General features: G+C 36.2%; 1 protein-coding gene across 2 annotated transcripts; it reads right to left on the bottom strand.

Moving 5' to 3' along the window:
- Positions 1-3,906: 3,906 nt before the first annotated feature.
- LOC113297893 lies at positions 3,907-7,105 on the bottom strand. 2 transcript variants are annotated; one of them, XR_003333864.1, is made up of 4 exons: positions 6,871-7,105; positions 5,179-6,674; positions 4,858-4,983; positions 3,907-4,000 (listed from the first exon to the last, which is right to left on the bottom strand). XR_003333864.1 is itself a non-coding variant. In XM_026546466.1 (3 exons), the coding sequence occupies exons 2-3, from the start codon at positions 6,631-6,633 to the stop codon at positions 4,960-4,962; spliced, it is 1,479 nt and encodes a 492-aa protein (XP_026402251.1). In that variant the 5' UTR covers positions 6,634-6,674; positions 6,871-7,105; the 3' UTR covers positions 4,789-4,959. The 2 variants fall into 2 exon arrangements, 1 of the variants encoding a protein (XP_026402251.1); XM_026546466.1 differs by lacking the exon at positions 3,907-4,000 and having other exon boundaries at positions 4,789-4,983.
- Between the last annotated feature and the right edge of the window lie 10,814 nt (positions 7,106-17,919).

The raw sequence follows: 17,919 nt of genomic DNA, 5'->3' as shown, positions 1-17,919 counted from the left end.
TTTTAGTCAATGTGGGACTATTGTTTTATCTATTCAAAAGAAAAAACAATTAATGGGCAATAGGTCTAGGGATCAAAACATAGTCCATGGAAAAATTGGTAATTTTAAAGCGTTTTTTCTAACAATCCCCCACATGAATGATAAAACATATCGACGAAATACGAGAAAACATAATACATCAATATTAGGCTAAGGTGTCCCAGAGATTGAACCTTAACATAGTGAGAGGTTACCGGAACTGCTTGTTGTTTCGGTGAACACAATGTCTTGAACCGTCAACAGTGAGTGCAATTCAGAAATAACAACCACACTTTGATGTCTCAAAGAAAAAGAAAGCTGCCAAGCTCTTGCCGTTGTGCCCGTTTTGGCCGTGGGCTAAATCCCGGACTTAATGAATGTCTCTAGAGAAAAAGCTCAAATTCTCATAGGAAGCGGCCCCACTTCCAACATCCATATAGGTGAGTCCATTAAGAGTGTCCTGCCACACTCCGCTTTAAGCAAAGCCATGGAACTCATTAAGATCCTGACAGATCATCTTAAAACATGCAGGCATCACTTATCATACGGTTACACCATAGGGAGGGACAAAGATAGTGCTTTCTCTCGACATCACCAAAAATTAGTTATCTCATTGAACCTTGATCTTGGAGCTCCATTCACAAGGTTGAGTGTCCTTCATGGCGATTTATTCTATGAGCTTGAGTCCCATCCCCTTCGATGTGGATCTAACTACCTCTCTAGATAACCCTTTCGTCAAAGGATCTGCAATATTCTCTTTAGACCTTACAAAGTCTATAGAGATGATGCCAGTAGAGAGTAGTTGTTTCACTGTCTTGTGTCTTCTTCGAAGATGTATAGACTTTCCGTTGTATACACTATTCTTTGCGCATCCAATAGCAGCTTGACTGTCACAGTGGATTGCGATCGAAGACACAGGCTTGTGCCAGAGTGGAATTCCACCCAGGAAACCTCGTATCCATTCAGCTTCCTCTCCAGCTTTCTCCAAGGCTATAAACTCAGACTCCATGGTGGATCGGCTATACATGTCTGTTTGGTAGACTTCCATGACACAGACGCACCACCAAGTGTGAAGATGTACCCGCTAGTGGATTTGCACTCATCTGAGTCTGATATCCAGTTAGCATCACAATACCCTTCTAGCACAGCAGGATACTTCCCAAAACTTAGGCAATAGTTTGAAGTTCCTCTCAGGTACCGTAGAACTCTGTAGAGAGCATTCCAGTGATCCTGCCCAGGGTTGCAAGTGTACCTGCTTAATCTACTCACAGTATAGGCAATATCAGGTCTTGTACAGTTCATTAAATACATAAGACTGCCAATAACACGAGAATACTCAAGTTGATAAATACCCTCACCCTTGTTCTTTTTCAATTTGCAATTGGGATCATAAGGAGTAGTTGCAGGTTTAGCATTTTCATGATTAAATCTCTTAAGCACAGTTTCAACATAATGAGATTGACTAAGACTATCCATCAGACATCTTTCTGATTTTCATCCCTAAGATTACATCAGCAAGGCCTAAGTCTTTCATGTCAAAGTTTTCGTTAAGCATGCTTTTAGTGGTATTGATACTTTCAAGGTTACTACCTAATATGAGCATATCATCAACATATAGGCACACAATAACATGAGAATCATCCACAGATTTAATGTAAACACATTTATCAGATTCATTAACCTTGAAGCCATTAGATATCATTACATGATTAAATTTTTCATGCCACTGTTTAGGTGCTTGTTTTAAACCATACAAAGATTTTTTCAGTTTGCATACTTTATCTTCAAAACCTTTCACAACAAAACCTTCCGGTTGGTCCATATAAATTTCTTCATTCAATTCACCATATAAAAAAGCAGTTTTAACATCCATCTGATGTATATGCAAATCATAAATAGAAGCAATAGCAATCAGCATCCGGATAGAAGTGATTCTAGTGACCGGTGAATAGGTATCAAAGAAATCTAATCCTTCCTGTTGTCTGTACCCCTTAGCTACCAACCTAGCTTTGTGTTTTTCTATAGTTCCATCTGTTCTAAGTTTCCTTTTGAAGACCCACTTGCAACCTATGGTTTTACTACCAGGAGGTAAGTCTACAAGCTCCCAAGTTTCATTTTGTTGAATGGAATCCCACTCATTATTTGAAGCTTCTTCCCAGAAGGGAGCTTCCGGAGAAGTCATAGCTTCCTTATAGGTTTGGGGTTCAGACTCTACCGTAAGAGTCACAAAATCTGGACCGAAACCTTTCTCGGTTCTGACCCTCTTACTTCTTCTAGGTTCGGTTTCAGCATCTAGAGACGGGGGTTGACTAGTCGAAGGAACATCTGAGAGATCATCGCGGACCCTTTTATGAGGTCCAGACCCTAAAGGGAAAATGTGTTCGAAAAACACTGCATCTCTGGATTCCATTATGGTGTTCTCACCAATTACCATGAACCTATAAGCACTAGTGTGCTCAGGATATATATCCTAGGAAAACACAATCTACAGTTTTAGGTCCTATTTTGGTTTTCTTGAACGAGGAGTGGCCACCTTGGCCAAACACCCCCACACTTTAAAGTATGCATAGGACGGTTGTCTTCCTTTCCATAACTCATATGGAGTTTTGTCGGATTTCTTAAATGGAACTCGGTTCAAGATATAGCAAGCAGAGAGAATTGCTTCCCCCCACAGGTTCGAAGGTAGCCCTGAACTAGCTAACATAGCGTTCACCATATCTATGAGTGTTCGGTTTTTCCTTTCAGCTACTCCATTCGACTCAGGTGAATAAGGTGCAGTAGTTTCATGAATGATGCCATTAAGTTTGCAGAATTCTCCTATAGGTATCACATACTCACCGCCTCGGTCCGACCTAAGAGTTTTAATAGTAACACCTCTTTGGTTTTCTACTTCAAGTTTATATAATTTGAAAGCGTCTAGGGCTTCATCTTTACTTCTAAGAAGATAAACCTGACAGTATCTTGAGTGATCATCTATAAAAGTGATGTACCATTTTTTCCCACCTCTAGTTGGTGTTGATTTCAAATCTCCCAAATCGGAGTGGATTAGTTCTAGGGGAGTTGTACTACGTTCAACCTTTTTGTTAAAGGGTTTTCTAGCATATTTAGATTCAACACAAATTTCACATTTATGACCTCTGTCAAAGTTTATTTTAGGAATGCAGCCTAATTTAGCAAGTCTTTCAATAGATTTGAAATTAACATGTCCTAGTCTATCATGCCAAACATGTGAGGAGTCACAAACATAAGCAGAAGAAGATGCATTATCATTCAAGTTCAAAGAAAGTACACTAAGCTTAATCATGTTATCAGTGACATATCCTTTTCCTACGAAGTCACCACCTTTAGAGATTACAACTTTGTTAGACTCAGCTACAAATTTAAAACCTTTTCCAAGTAAGATGGTTTCTGAGATAAGATTCTTGCATATGTCCGGGACGTGATACACGTCATTCAATGCGAGAGTTTTTCCTGAAGTGAGCTTCAATTCAACCTTGCCTTTTCCTACCACTTTAGAGGTAGAAGAGTTTCCCATAAACAATTTCTCATCGTCTCCTACTTTGTTATAGGAGGAGAAAGCATTTCTGAACTTACAGACATGCCTAGTGGCTCCAGAATCAAGCCACCAGTCTCTCACATTGGTCACATTAGAGACAAGGTTGACTTCAGACACCATGCCAGTAAAATATCCAGAATCATCTACTACGTTTGCCTTATTTTTCTGTTTAGGATCATTTTTGGTCTTTTTAGGTGCCCTACAGTCCTTGGCCATATGACCAGTTTTCCCACAGTTATAGCAGTCGCCTTTGATGGTGTTTTTGGAGACACCACCCTTTGGCTTAAGATGGTTACCTTTGGAGTTACGCTGTTTGTTACGTTTACCATTTTTGCTGGATTCTCCGTGCCTTTTCTTTGACGCAGCATTATCGTACCATTTTTGCTGGATAACATAGATACAACTGGTCTGTAGTAGTCCAAATATCTAAGGTAAGAAAATGTGATAATCAGTCTCAAAAGTGGAACATCTATTGATTTCTTGCTTAACGGTATAGATATTCAGAGATAGGGTTTAAAATCTCTTAGTTAAATAAACTCTGGCAAATAGATCTCAACACAAAAATATGACTTCTTAGACAACAGTATATACTACAGATGTTCTCATTGTTTGTGTACTATTATTATGTGTTTCAGAATATGGACAGGGAAGAAGTGCATCAACAAAGGGTGATGTTTACAGCTTCGGAATTTTACTTTTGGAAATAGTAACCAGAAAGAGACCAACAAATGAACTGTTCAAGGAATGAACTTGACACAATGGGTAAAGAACCATTACCATGGAAAGCTAGGGGAGATTATTGATCAAACACTACTGATAGCTGCAAGCGACCAGAGTTCCGAAGTTAAGAACATGTGGGAGGTCGCAATTATTGAATTAATTGAACTAGGTCTTCTTTGCACACAAGAAAATCCTTCTACAAGACCTACTATGTTAGACGCTGCAGATGATTTGGACAGACTCAAACGGTTTCTCGCTGGTGATACTACAATGACATTTATACCATCTATAGGAATTTCATTATCTAGCGCCATAGGAGGAAACACGGAGTGGGTTTCAAAGAGAGAGAGAGAGAGAGAGAATCTCTCTCTTTCTCTGAAGAGAATAGGGAGAGTCTTTCAGTTTGTAACGAAACTAATGTTTTCGTGCACATAAATGAAATAAGCAACATTAAAATCTATGATTTGCACAGTTGACTACCAAGAAAAATGTGCTGATGTACAATCCTGTAGTAATTTATAAATTATGAACAAAGTAAATCATTTACAGTATGTTACACTTACAAAAAATTCCAATCCAATCCAAACGGGCCGTTTCCCTGTCACCACTATTTCACAACTGGGAAGTAGGTTTTCCTGATATGATGAACCAATCTGACAACTGGACTACAGCGTAAAGAAGAGCATTGCCTGTCAAACATTAAACCATGTTATCATGCACATTTACAATGAGATGAAACCCAAGAATCAGCTTATAGATTGTTATATTTGGTGTAAAAATGTCAGGAACAATTGCCACTTTGAGTATGTTGATGCAAGAACTCTGTGAGAAAAATTGTAGAAAAGAAATTAACACCCAATGGAAAAAGAAAAAGAAGGAAGTACCTCTCTGACAGAATTTAGTGAAGCTTCTTCTCGAGGAGGATATTTCTTAGATCTTGAACCTCTAAGTTCGTGTTGTACCATATCGAGCTTCTCATTTATTTCTCTCAATAACTTGAGTTCTTCTTCCCGTCTATCAAAACAATCTTGATTAGAGAGCCTTCTTTGTCCATCTAGTTGGTCTAATTGTTTACTAAGATACTGAACCTCAGCTTCAGATTGGGCAACACCAACTTCAGAACCCCTAGCAGCTAAATTACAGTCAATGGAAAGTCCATCTGTTGGTCTATTAATTTTATTCTTTCGAGTCGGATGCAAAACCCCTTTATTTACTGGCCCAGCTTCTTCTTTAGAAATGAAATCCAACTTAGTTTGTTTCGAATCTGAATCAAGTGAAGTCTGTTCTTTCACCATAGACTTCTTTTCTTCTTTCTTGGTGGGAACTTTCGGAATTTTTGGAATTCCAATATTTTGTGGGACTTCAAATACATCATAGACACCAAAGGAATCAGGTGGATTTCGCTTGTCTTTGATTCCACGACTATTAACACTGGGTGCAAACTCTAATTTATTTGCAGGATCTTCCACATGATAGGTTGAACGAGAAATGGCAACTTCAGAGTCCAAATTAGTACCTATAGGTTCTATAATGGGTTCACTGTTGAAATCTCTATTCATTTCTGATTCAACCGAGCAAGACCTAGATCTAATCTTCAGATTTGCAGAGTAGGCTGCGAAAGCAGAGTGAAAACCCTGAGGAGAAGAAGAAGAAGATATACATCTATCAAATTCGTTGTTGTGTGACAATTCCTCAACTCTTTCATCTAAATGTTTTATCTGTTCCCAGTAAGTGTTAATCTCTTCACCTCGGACATCAACTTCTCTGTGTGGTTCATCCTCAATTTTCTTCGGAAACAATTCTGCCACTGGATACACATGCCCATCAATTTCGACAGTAACCTTGTCCGAACTGGAATTGTTGAATGGAGTTACAGGAAGAGATTGGTTCCTTCTTATATTCCCATTGATGACACCCGAGTCCCCATATCGATTATCACCGAATCTCATTTCAGATATAACCAAATCACTTAACCCCATGCTCAACATTTTGTATCTATAAGCTTGTACCTGAAACTCAAGAGAAGCAATTTCGATATCTTTCTGATACATGAGCTCTTTGACTAACAATAACGATCTCTCAACGTGCTGCATTTTCTCCTCTGTCATTCTCTTGTACTGAGTAGCTTCCATTTTCTCAGCTGCCTTTTCTTCTTGTATACGCAGAATCATGGATAAAGCTTCACTAGCTGCTGTAGCCGATGCTTCTCTTTCTTCCTCTAACTCCGCATAAAGCTTTTGTAAAAGCTTCTGTTGCGTCATAAGCGCTTCTTTCATAGATGCAACATCACTTCTATCCATACTAGAAGAAGAAGAATAACTCGTACTTGTTTCACCCATTGATTTGCAAAAACAATCAAACTTGCCTCTTCTTTTTTTATCTGATTATTATCAATTCAATTTCATGAAATAAGTCTCAACAAAAAAAATTCTGAAGAAATCCAAAATATGATAAAACAAGAACAATAAATTCTCCTAATGAAAAATCAGAGACTTAACACGTTAACTCTCTAAGAAGCAATTAATCAAATACCCATTCAACAACGAGAAGAAGAAATTAAAAAAGAAAATATATACCTGAGAGAGCGTAAATTGATCGCAAAAACCCTAAATCCTGTTAACGCTTACGCCACAACAAATCTTTTTACGGAAGAAACCAAAGCTTACTCAGAAAATCATACAATTTGATTCTTCAAAAAGAAAAACCAAAAGAACAAAAATGAAACCCGGACTTAAATTCAAATTTACCGAAGATCTCACTAAACAAAACCCAAGAAGAATAAAAACAAATAAGAAGAATGTAATTAACGGCTTTTAAGTTAAGGGAATGTAGTTAATGATAATAAAAGCATTAAAGAGAATCAACTTTTTTAATTGTATTTATTTAAAGATCAACAAATGTAATTAACCCAATAAAGCAAAATATATTTGTTTTTTTTACCAATAAAGATAGAGAAATTAACTAAAAAAATAATTCAGAACCCGGCTCACGAGGGGTTCTGATAAATGTAAGTATCTGGCTATCTGTGTTCAATTGGATTAAATTCGTTTCAGGTTCTACTTTTAATTTTTTCCTAATTAATACTCCCTCGTTCTTTTCTAATTTTGTTTTAGCGAAATTTAAGAAAATTAAAAGAACTAATTATTGAAAGTGGTCCTAATGACACTTTTCACTAAAAAAAGTGAAGTGAAATGGTCCCCATGATCCTTGTTAGCAAAAGAAGTAAAGTGAATTGGTCCACATTACTCTTGTCATCAAAAAAAGTTAAGAAAAAAGTGGTCTCAAAAAGTTAAAATAACATTTGCCCTTTCCAATTAAGAAACTGGTCTATTTTTCTGAAACTTTTATTTATAGAAACTACACTATTAAAAAAGGACCGGGAGTATTTATCTGTTTCCATTTTGGAGTATTTATTTATTTTTGAAAAGTCGTTAATAAAACCTACAACGGCTATAGGCTGTGTAACGTTGTACTTGTTTTCATCTTAACAATTGCGAGTCCCAGGAAAGCCGACCAAGCTTTTGGAATTACAGATGGCAAGGCTCGGATGGCTGTTTTTGGTATGATATTGTCGGTTTATAAAGAATAGGTTAATGAGTGAAGAGTTAAAGTTGACCATATCAGTTTTAAATGTCGACGCGTCATGTCAATAATAATGTATGTATGGTCTCCCCAAATCCTTCAAAATGGTATACCAGAAAATCTAAAAACTCTGGTAAGAAAAGTAATCAAATTGAGCCAATTCCAATATGTGACCAGAACACATTCCGTATTTAGGAGTCAGAAAATGGAAATGAGGTTACTATAGTTAATGAGCTTATATCCAATCCGGGTGAGGTAGATTATCCCGATATTCTTTCCTCTGATAAAAGAAATCCAGTGTTATCTTGACATTCAAATCAGTATTCTTCCTGCCTGTCTTGTCTCCAATACAACTTCGGATTGAAATGATGAGGATTGCTTTTGTTCTTGAGCTATGCTCCGTCATCGTGACGTATGAAAACCTGTGTGGTTTTCATATGTAGTTTGGTGTTCTTCCTAGCAATCCTAGCTCTATCACCCTTAGTTAATGTCTTCTAACAATCATTGGATTACTAATTTTCTTCGCCAAGTTCATCATCAATTTGTGCGGTTACATTACAAAATTCATCACTAAGGAGATTAAAAGTTTTTTTAAAATAAAGTATCAACATCTGCATTCAAAGCTACCAACAAAGTATCTACCATAATCCTAGCATTTCCTCCTTTCAAACAAACCAGAAGTTCTAGACCCATTATCAACACCATCAACAACAACTTCAGTTCACATACATCACTGATATCATTGAATTTCATAACCCTGACTAAAAGAAAAAAAACTAAAATAGTACTCCCTCTGTCCTAAATTATCTGTCCTAATTTCTACTTTGGTTTGTCCATTTTTATCTGTTCGCTCTGTTTATATACATACTTTTCTTTTAAACTATCAAATATACCCTTTATTTTTAATGATCTTAAAATCATTTTTAATATAAACTTAATTCAAAATCTTAAATATTATGGGTCGGGATTCCATGTCCCTTCCTTCCGTGTGCCGTGTCCCACCAATCAGGTTTTAACAAGTGGCGTTTTGTTTTACCTTAATTTGATTTTCCCTTTAATAGTTGGAGATGAATAACATGATTGAAAAGAATATATTGCTTCCTTTTATATCTCCCGAGCCAAAATCCAAACCTGCGGATCCTGTTAATCAACGAAGTTTTTTGATTGATAAAAAAAAAAACATGACAAACTTTTACAGGTTTTACAATCTAGGATAGTTGATTAATTATTTAGCATTTGACTGTATATATTTTCCAAGTAGCTAGCAACGTAATATGGGAGGCTACTATCAACACTCACATGGTTTACACCCTCAAGGTATTTTCTTCCGTTCTTAACTCTGTTGTAGGTATGATCATCATAAAGCATTTTCTTGTTTTTTTGGACGTTTAGCATAATATATCCCAGGAACAACAAGGATTACAAGGACATGGGTTGCAAACATCGGATAATCACAACGGTAGTGATCATAAATACACATCCAAGTAAGAGAAGAAGACAAGCTCTGGAGCTCGACTTGCCGCACTAGGATGTTTGCGTCTAATTCCCACCAAGAAACCACAGTCAATTCCATCGTCTATGGCCTGTTCAGAGTACCAAATGAGATGCAAATCTTAGAAATTAAGTTTTTATTTGTTGGTTAAATGTCTTTTAATTTCCTTTGATGGAAAAACTCAAATTCTATTGATGATAAATAGTTAGCTCTATTCAGTTCTCTTTCACTCAACGAGAGGCCAGCAATGAGGCTCACACTCTCGCACATCAAGCATTGCAAAACGACATCCATAATAGATGGATTTTCATTTAAATCCCCGTCTGCATATCCAGTATGGTTTTCTTATTTTTGGATTTTGGCTCGGGAGATATAAAAGGAAGCAATATATTCTTTTTAATCATGTTACTCATCTCCAACTGTTAAAGGGAAAATCAAATTAAGGTAAAATAAAACGCCACATGTTAAAACTTGATTGGTGGGATACGAGGGCACACGAAAGGAAGGGACATGGGATTCCGACCCAAATATTATCATCATATATAAGGAATAAAACTTACTCAATATCTTTGAATTAATTGTCATTCCTTTTTTAAATAAAAACACTTATGGATAGTTAAGAAATTCCTAATAAAACTTCTACTTATTCTTACTTATTCTTATAAAAATATTTCTTAAATTGTGGATTTCATAATAAAAGCAGTATAATTTGCTTTTATTTATTAAATTATTTTCTAAAATAATAATATTATCCAATTTAGAATTTTTAACACTAATAATTTTAGTTTTGGTAACATCATAACATTAATTAGTCAAGGGCTAGTCATGACATTTTATAAGATTTCCTTAATATCTTGACAAAGTCAAAGCGGACTGTTAATTTAGGACGGAGGGAGTACTACTTATAAACACTCCATAATTACCTCCACCTTTCAACAACTAAACTTTAACACATATCATAAAGATACCGTCTGCAGCAAGAAGATTCATCACAGCAACCCCATCAACAGCAAAATAAAGAAGATTCGAAGCAAGCACCAAGAACGCCCATTTGCAAAAAACTTGTTGACCATCTTCAAGCTCTTTTCAAAGCACAAAATTATGGTTGTCCTCGATACCTCAAGGGCGACTCTTAGTAGTCCTCCCCATCGTAGCTCCAATTTTCTTCTTCCTCGTATTGCTCGCTGTAATCACTCCCTGGAGATGCATGAGAAACACTACCTTCATCATATGAATCACTGACATCACTATCTTCACTATCATCAGTCTCATCCTCCAATTGCTCAGTATTATCATCAGTAGATTCTCCCTCCTGCACGGTCCTGGCAAAAATCTCTGGATTGGCCCTCTCATGCTGATATCGTCGGTACAGCCGACCCTCATGATATGCCATCATCCTTTTCTTCTCCTCGACAACATCAGAATCTTCTTCATTTGTATCAACATCCTCAACATGATACTCAAAACCCTCATAAGACTTATCTGAATCACTTTCTGTCGCACTTCCACATCTCTTCCATCTCATTCTCTCAGATCTTTCTTCAAACTTCCTATGATCTCTTGCATGTCTCTTCTCTCGCCAAGCAGCAAATTCTATGGCATGATCTTCCTTATATTTTTGTCTGGCCAACTCACGAAATCGACGATCCATCTCATACTGCAAATCATTCTTCAACCTCTCTATCTCTTGATCACTCAAAGTTACTGCAATACTTTTGGATAAATTGTAAGATGCAGAAGTGAAAGGGTTTATGGGAAGATTATCGCCAGGATTTTCCATTTTTTACTTATCACTCTCTAATATTTTCCTCTTATAGTTCAATCTCTTTCTGTTTATGCAATTTTCTTTTTAACTTCTCTTATAGAAAGTCTAGCAAACCCATTAATAGCCATTTATGGCTCTTAGTTAAGGGTCATGTCGCTTGGCCATTCATGCCCTTTCAATGCCATGTGCACCCTCTCCAAAACCATCAGTAATTACTTTGCAAAACTCTATTTTTCAAAACCTAATTCTTGACTCTTCATTAGCATTTACTCCATTTGGAATTGTCATTAAGAGGTGCATTGTTAGGTCACTTAATATTGATGAGTCTATTTGGGTTTTAATTAAAAAATTTGGTTTTATACATATTCAAAGAAGGAAGCACCTTTTGAGAGGCAGCAGTGTTCTTTGGGGCACGTCAATCAGTTAGGTTATTTCTAAAACCAGCCAGGTTAATCCTACCAAGCACTAAGTCAAAAAAAAAAAAAACAATTTTAGCCATCCATACACTAAAGCCAGAAAAAACTCCTCATCAAACAATCAAGTCATATCTACCATCAACATTCTTCACTATCGATCAATACCTTAAGTACGTTTGGCAGGTTGTGCCAACATTCTCATATCAAACCGAGAAAAGACAAACCTATTAAGTGTTCACCAACCCCCTCTCTCATCATGCTTACGTATAGGATGTACGTAATGAGAAAAATTTTGAGTTGGATTATAGGGCAAGTTGTTGGTTTGTATTTTTGTTGTCAATCCCACGTGAATTTGAATCTTCAATCCTTTTCAGTATCTCTGAAAAGTGAGATAGAGGGGGACAAAACAACTGATAATGGTTTCATGTTTAAAAATACAAACAAGAAAGCTAGCATATTTTGACATCATTTTTTCCTTGTGCATACCACAAACCATTTTCAACTCTCAAATCCTTCACATTTTAAGGTTCAGTCTTCAACATAAGATAACATTTGTCCTTCTATCCACATCTTGGTGTTATGTCACCATCATCAAATAAGTACCAAAGCTAGAATCTGTTGTATTCAGATACATATTTTAATTCACAAACTAGCTTCTCTTCCTGCTAGATATTTTTCCATATCTTTCACTTTTATAAGTTATATGGAGTCCTAAAGTTCTCAAGATAACACTCACTTTGCAAATTTAGACATTCAAAACCTCACATCTCAAATGCCTAAGAAGTTAACTCTACCCTCAAATCTTACTGAACAAGTATCCAGTGACAAAACTGTTATCTTAGCTGAAACTGATAATAACTGGAAATGGTGTATGGTTGGGTACGTACGTAGTAAAACTCTTATTCCCACATCTTCAATTTGTTATCATATCTGTAATCAATGGTCATTATCTCAAACACCCGTTGTTACTACCTTACGTGGTCTAAGAAACAAAGTTCTTATAAGGTTTCTAGCAGAGAATGATTTCAATAGAATGAACGAGCAACGTCCTTGGTTTGCATGTGGTTATTTCATGGTCCTTAGAGTTGTTCCTCCAACAGGATGGCCAACAAATTATCAAGTTTTGTTTGCAGAAGAACTTGTGTGGCTGATCTTATGCAATATTCCAAAGGAATGCACTGAATTTGAAGATCTCCAAAAGCTCACTTTCAAACTTGGTGAATTAATTAAAGCTCAAGAACCCTATGGAAATCATCAATTGAAGAAGAATGTTAAAATTTATGTCAGGGTCTCTATCTAAAAGGCTTTACCAGCGGGTATTCCTATCTTTACTAGTGGAAGAACTCAACCTTTTCTCATCGAGTGCGCAAAGAGTTGATTGCCTAGCTTGGAGAACTAGGAAGAAAGTTACCAAATAAGCAGCCTCATCTAGCACCAGATATTCTCTCCCAGCTGTCTCTAGACTCATGATGCCGCAAAATCCAGTTATTTAATGCCCTGCTTCTACTTCTAATATAGTAATTAATGAAACTATCATGTCTCCAAGTGATATCGCTATGGATACCCAAGATGCAACTCTTGATGCTCACTCTAATGATAAAGTAAAAGCTAGAGATATTACTCAAAATGCTGAAAATATTGTTCAAAAATGTTTGGCAAATAATCTCCAAATGGGTCCTTTTGTTAATCGATCAACTGCTCTAAAAATCTTTGATGTTGGCCCGATTCAACAAAGCTCAACTCAGTTAAATAATGGTTTTCCAGTTATCTTTAAGCAAGTTACTACTCAGGATGTGATAGTTGATGCATCAATTTCTAATCCCGAGTCATCAAATCGGGCCCGATTCGAACCACTAATTCTTCTAGAAGATTTAAAATTGCGGCTGCTCCAGACTCAAATTCCTGCTATTACTAGAGAAGAAGTTATCTCCTCAGCTATTGAACATGATGCTCTGTCAAATCTCAAAATAAAAATTAATCCCAAATCGGATTTGAGGAAACGTACTAGAGACAACTCTTCTATTTGGTCCGCCAATTTGAGAAGTATATTGGGTAGAATTGAGACTCAAAGTAGCATCCGCATGAAGAGAATTATTGCGGACACCATTATTGCTTGAGGAATCGTCAGCAGGTACATTACAACTACCATAAGGGTCAACCAAGGAATGGGTATCGCGAGTACAATTGGATAAGTTGATGGTAGGGAGATCACCCAATTTGGTAATATGAGGGTATAACTTTGAATAATCTGGCTCAGACACATCACTTTGTTTTGGGTGGTTTTACTGATGCTCAGCTTGGTGGCAAGTCTGATTCTACTAATCAGGTAAATTCAATTCCCTCTCCCTCTTTGAATGATCCTCTCAATGCTGTTATTCCTATGAATCCTTTCCCTGTGAATAATGTTAACATGTTGTGTTGGAATGTTAGAGGTTTGGGTAAAAAAACTTCTAATAAGGAACTTAGCCTTCTCTGTAGAAATATCAACCCTGATATTATCTTTTTGTCTGAAACTAAAATGAATAAAGATTTGGCTGCTAGGAGACTGAGAAACATGGCTTTTCCGTGTACTTTCAATGTTCCAAGTATTGGAAGAAGTGGTGGATTAGTGTTGGCATGGAAAAAAGAGATTAATCTCAACGTTTTATCCTCAATCTCGAGGAGCATCTATGTTACAACCAATGATATTATACATTCTAAACTCTGTCATATCCACTTTATACATGGTGAACCTAATAGTAGCTTAAGACAAGGCTTCTGAGATAATCGATACCAATTACCATCTAAACCTCTAGATGAACCTGTATCCTTTGTAGGAGATTTCAATGTTCTTTTAGGTACTGAAGATAAGAATGGTGGCTTAGAAGTAAAAGACTCTGACTTTTACTAAACAACTAATCAAATTGCTAAACAATAAGAATGTTTAGCAATTAATCAAATTGCTAAACAACTATTTCCTAAATTATGTGTGAATAACTTGCCTAGAGATTCCTCTGATCATTGTCCCATCCATACTGGTTTTAATTATGATGATATTATCATGCCTAAACCTTTCCATTTCATGGCCATGTGGATTGAAAACCCTACTTGTAGAGACATTATAGCCAATTCTTGGTCTGTTAAGGTAGTGGGATCCCCTGCCTTCAAATTGAAAGCTAAACTTCTTAGTACTAAAAAAGGTCTTCGTGATTGGAATAATTCCTCTTTTGGTAACATTCAGACCAATATTAAAACTACTAGAGAGGACTTAGTTGATATTCAAACTTCTAACCCAACTGACTCTAGTTCCATTTCTAGAGTAAGAGCCAGATTGGAGTACTTGTATAACTTAGAAGAGTTATACTGGAAGGATAAATCTAGAGAAGCTTGGCTCATGGAAGGAGATAGAAACTCCCCTTATTTCTATAGAGTCAATCTTTTCAGAAGAAAAAGAAATGCAATCAGTTGGACTAAGAACAATTCTGGAACTATTTTAACTGATAGAGATAGAATTGCTACTTCCTTTGTAGATTATTTTGAAACCTTGTATTCTTCCCATCCTCCCAATTTCAGGATGAAATCTTCAAGATCTTCCTGTGAAATTTTTTGATGAGGATAACTCTCATCTAAATTCTCCCCTCTATGCGGAGGAAATTAAAAATGCTACCTTTCAAATGGGAGGGAAAAAATCCCCAGGACCTGATGGTTTTACGGGACTCTTTTACCAGAAGCATTGGGATATTGTGGTGAGGTTGTTGTTGATACGTCCCAAACTTATTTTCGTACTGGGCATATTGCTAAAATTTTCAACCATACCAACATAACTTTCATACCTAAGGTCCCTCTGGCTGAGCTAGTTGATAGACGCATTTATGTGTCTATTTTCATCTCGATTTTTTATATTGTTAGTACCCATTTTTGTACTTATTATGGTGTTTTGTGTATTTGTAGGTATTTTTAGGAAATAAACATTTTTGGAAAATTCGGCTCGAAAAGTTTCTAAAGCACCTCCGGAGGACACCTGCTATTCAGAATCTCATTTTGGATAAGGGGCACCCAATTGATAAGGGGCACTGAACCTGCTATTCGCACCCCAGCCATTGTTAGGGGCAGTCCGTCTTCAAGGTTTAAACAACGGAATTGGCGGGAAAATGGTATTCCCTCGTGCGGAAATTCCTGGGTTGATTTTGGACGAAACTTTGGTGGACTTATTATTGGATAAGGATTGGTATTGATTCAGTGCATTGGAAAATGCACAGTAAAGAGCTTAGTATCGAAAGAAAAAAAAAAATTCATTGTATCATGGTAAAACAGGTGGAAAGAATACTCGGCCGGTTTGTAGTTTTATAATTGGAAATTCCGTGATAAAACAATTGAATATTTTCCCTGCCGACTTGAAGATATATATTGGAATAGTTTTGGTGAGAAAGGACTCTGTTAGAGACACGTAGGAGAACAGTGACGCGTTAAGAAAGAAAAAGGGGAAGGAAAAGCCGAAACTTTTGCTGGAAGACATGGGAGATTCTATCGAGCTATATTTAATCCTGTGTGTATATATGGAGTGTGGGGATATCACAGAAGGTGTACCGAGACTTTGGGGGAAGTTAGGGCAGTTCCGGAGCAGAGAGGACAATCCAGGGAAGAACCCTAGTTGCAGACGAGCAAGAAGAAGCTGAAGAACATAGGACTCACAGATTCTGTCGCAGATTTAACAGCAGAAACATATATCGTTTATTAACAATGCTTGCAATAGACCTTTAGCCACTGTTATCATTCTTTCTGCAACTGTTTCTCTGTAACAGTGGTACTGTAACAATTATACCTGTTACAAACCCGTTGCTTTATACCTTTTCTTCCTTTTAATCAACTTTTGAGCTCTGAACCAATATTTTGAGCAAGTGATTAATAGAGTCTTGTTATTAAGAGGGAAACAATGGATCTGAGGAGGGAAATAAGTTAGATAAATTTTAATCAACGGTGGGTCAAAATCAAAACAAATTATTAGAAGGAAATAATTTTGAAATGCCTTTATCAACCTAATCGTATCCCCTAAAATCTCTGTGCCAATTCGTGATAAACTAAAGCTTGTTCGCTCCATAACCATTCCTAACAGACGAATTAAAGCTTGTTGATTCAGTTGTCCTCTCAATTATTCATGATGATAACGGATGTTTCCCACCTACCTTGTAACATGTAAATTCAAAAAGGAACACGATCTCAAAAGTAATCATATCAGATGTTTCCCTTTAACTAAGGTCGTAACACAAAACCTAACTACATGATCATCAAACATCTATTCTAGCACCACATGAAACCTGTACTCACATTGTCACATAATTTATTTCATTAGCGAAATCACTTGTATAAAATAATTTCAAGACAGTTATAATGGACATCAACACTACCCATTGAAGTTTGAACTTTCAGATTCAAATGGCAATTCCAACGATCGCTTATGATTATTCCATCGACGGATGCTTAAGGGCATATCGGATATTTCATATCCTTTTGAAGAAGTCAATCCCTCCCCTAAAGTTTTAATCCCCTCCCCATAATCCTTCCCTCCTCAAATATATTGTTTCTCTCCTATTAACAGGACTCTTATTAATATGAGGAGCTAAACCCCATTGTTGAGGCAACGGAGGAAGCCAATTTTCCATGATTTGTGTGGTAATTTCTATTTAATTTATTTTTTGCAATCTCTTTTATGATTATTTTCCTTGATTGAGAATTGATTGAATGATTTTTCCTAAGCAATTATGATTTCTCTTGATAGATTATGCTTAGACCTAGATCTTTGATATTCTATGCTTTCGAAATACACTTCTTATTCTAAAAATCTACCTTTGCAAAATATTAGAATCACTTTAAACGTAAAGATTTGCATGAATATTGATTAGATTAAATCACGTAAAAATTGGAGATTGGTGGAATCCTAAGTCTCAATGCTTATTAAGATGTTGATAACAACTTTGATTGAGTTTTTTATTTTAATTTGAGTCTAAAATCGAAACTTTACAAGTTCGAGGATCGAATTTATTATGACCACTTTCTACAACACATCACTAGTCTCCCAATATAAACCCATTGGTCTTTGTAACTTTATATACAAAATATTATCTAAGACCTTAGCTAATAGACTCGAACCTTTTATGAACAATCTTATTTCTCAAAATCAAAGTGCTTTTGTTCTTAAGAGAAGCATTTTTGACAACATTCTTCTTGCTAATGAGGCAATTTATGTTGTAAATCATCATAAGAACATTGATGGTATTGATGGTATTGCTGCTATAAAAATTGATATGTATAAAGCTTATGATAAACTAAATTGGTATTTTCTTGAAAATGTTTTACAAAAAATGGGTTTCTCTGACCATTAGGTTAAGCTTAT

This window comes from Papaver somniferum, chromosome 7 (assembly GCF_003573695.1).
Source record: "Papaver somniferum cultivar HN1 chromosome 7, ASM357369v1, whole genome shotgun sequence".
Lineage (NCBI taxonomy): Eukaryota > Viridiplantae > Streptophyta > Magnoliopsida > Ranunculales > Papaveraceae > Papaver > Papaver somniferum.
This window is presented reverse-complemented; position numbering and strand designations above follow the sequence as displayed.

Coding starts and splice junctions, on each gene's coding strand:
- LOC113297893 (XM_026546466.1), bottom strand. CDS start 6,633: ATGGGTGAAACAAGTACGAGTTATTCTTCTTCTTCTAGTATGGATAGA. Junction 4,984..5,178: donor CACTAAATTCTGTCAGAGAG/GTACTTCCTTCT, acceptor AATGTTTGACAG/GCAATGCTCTTCTTTACGCT.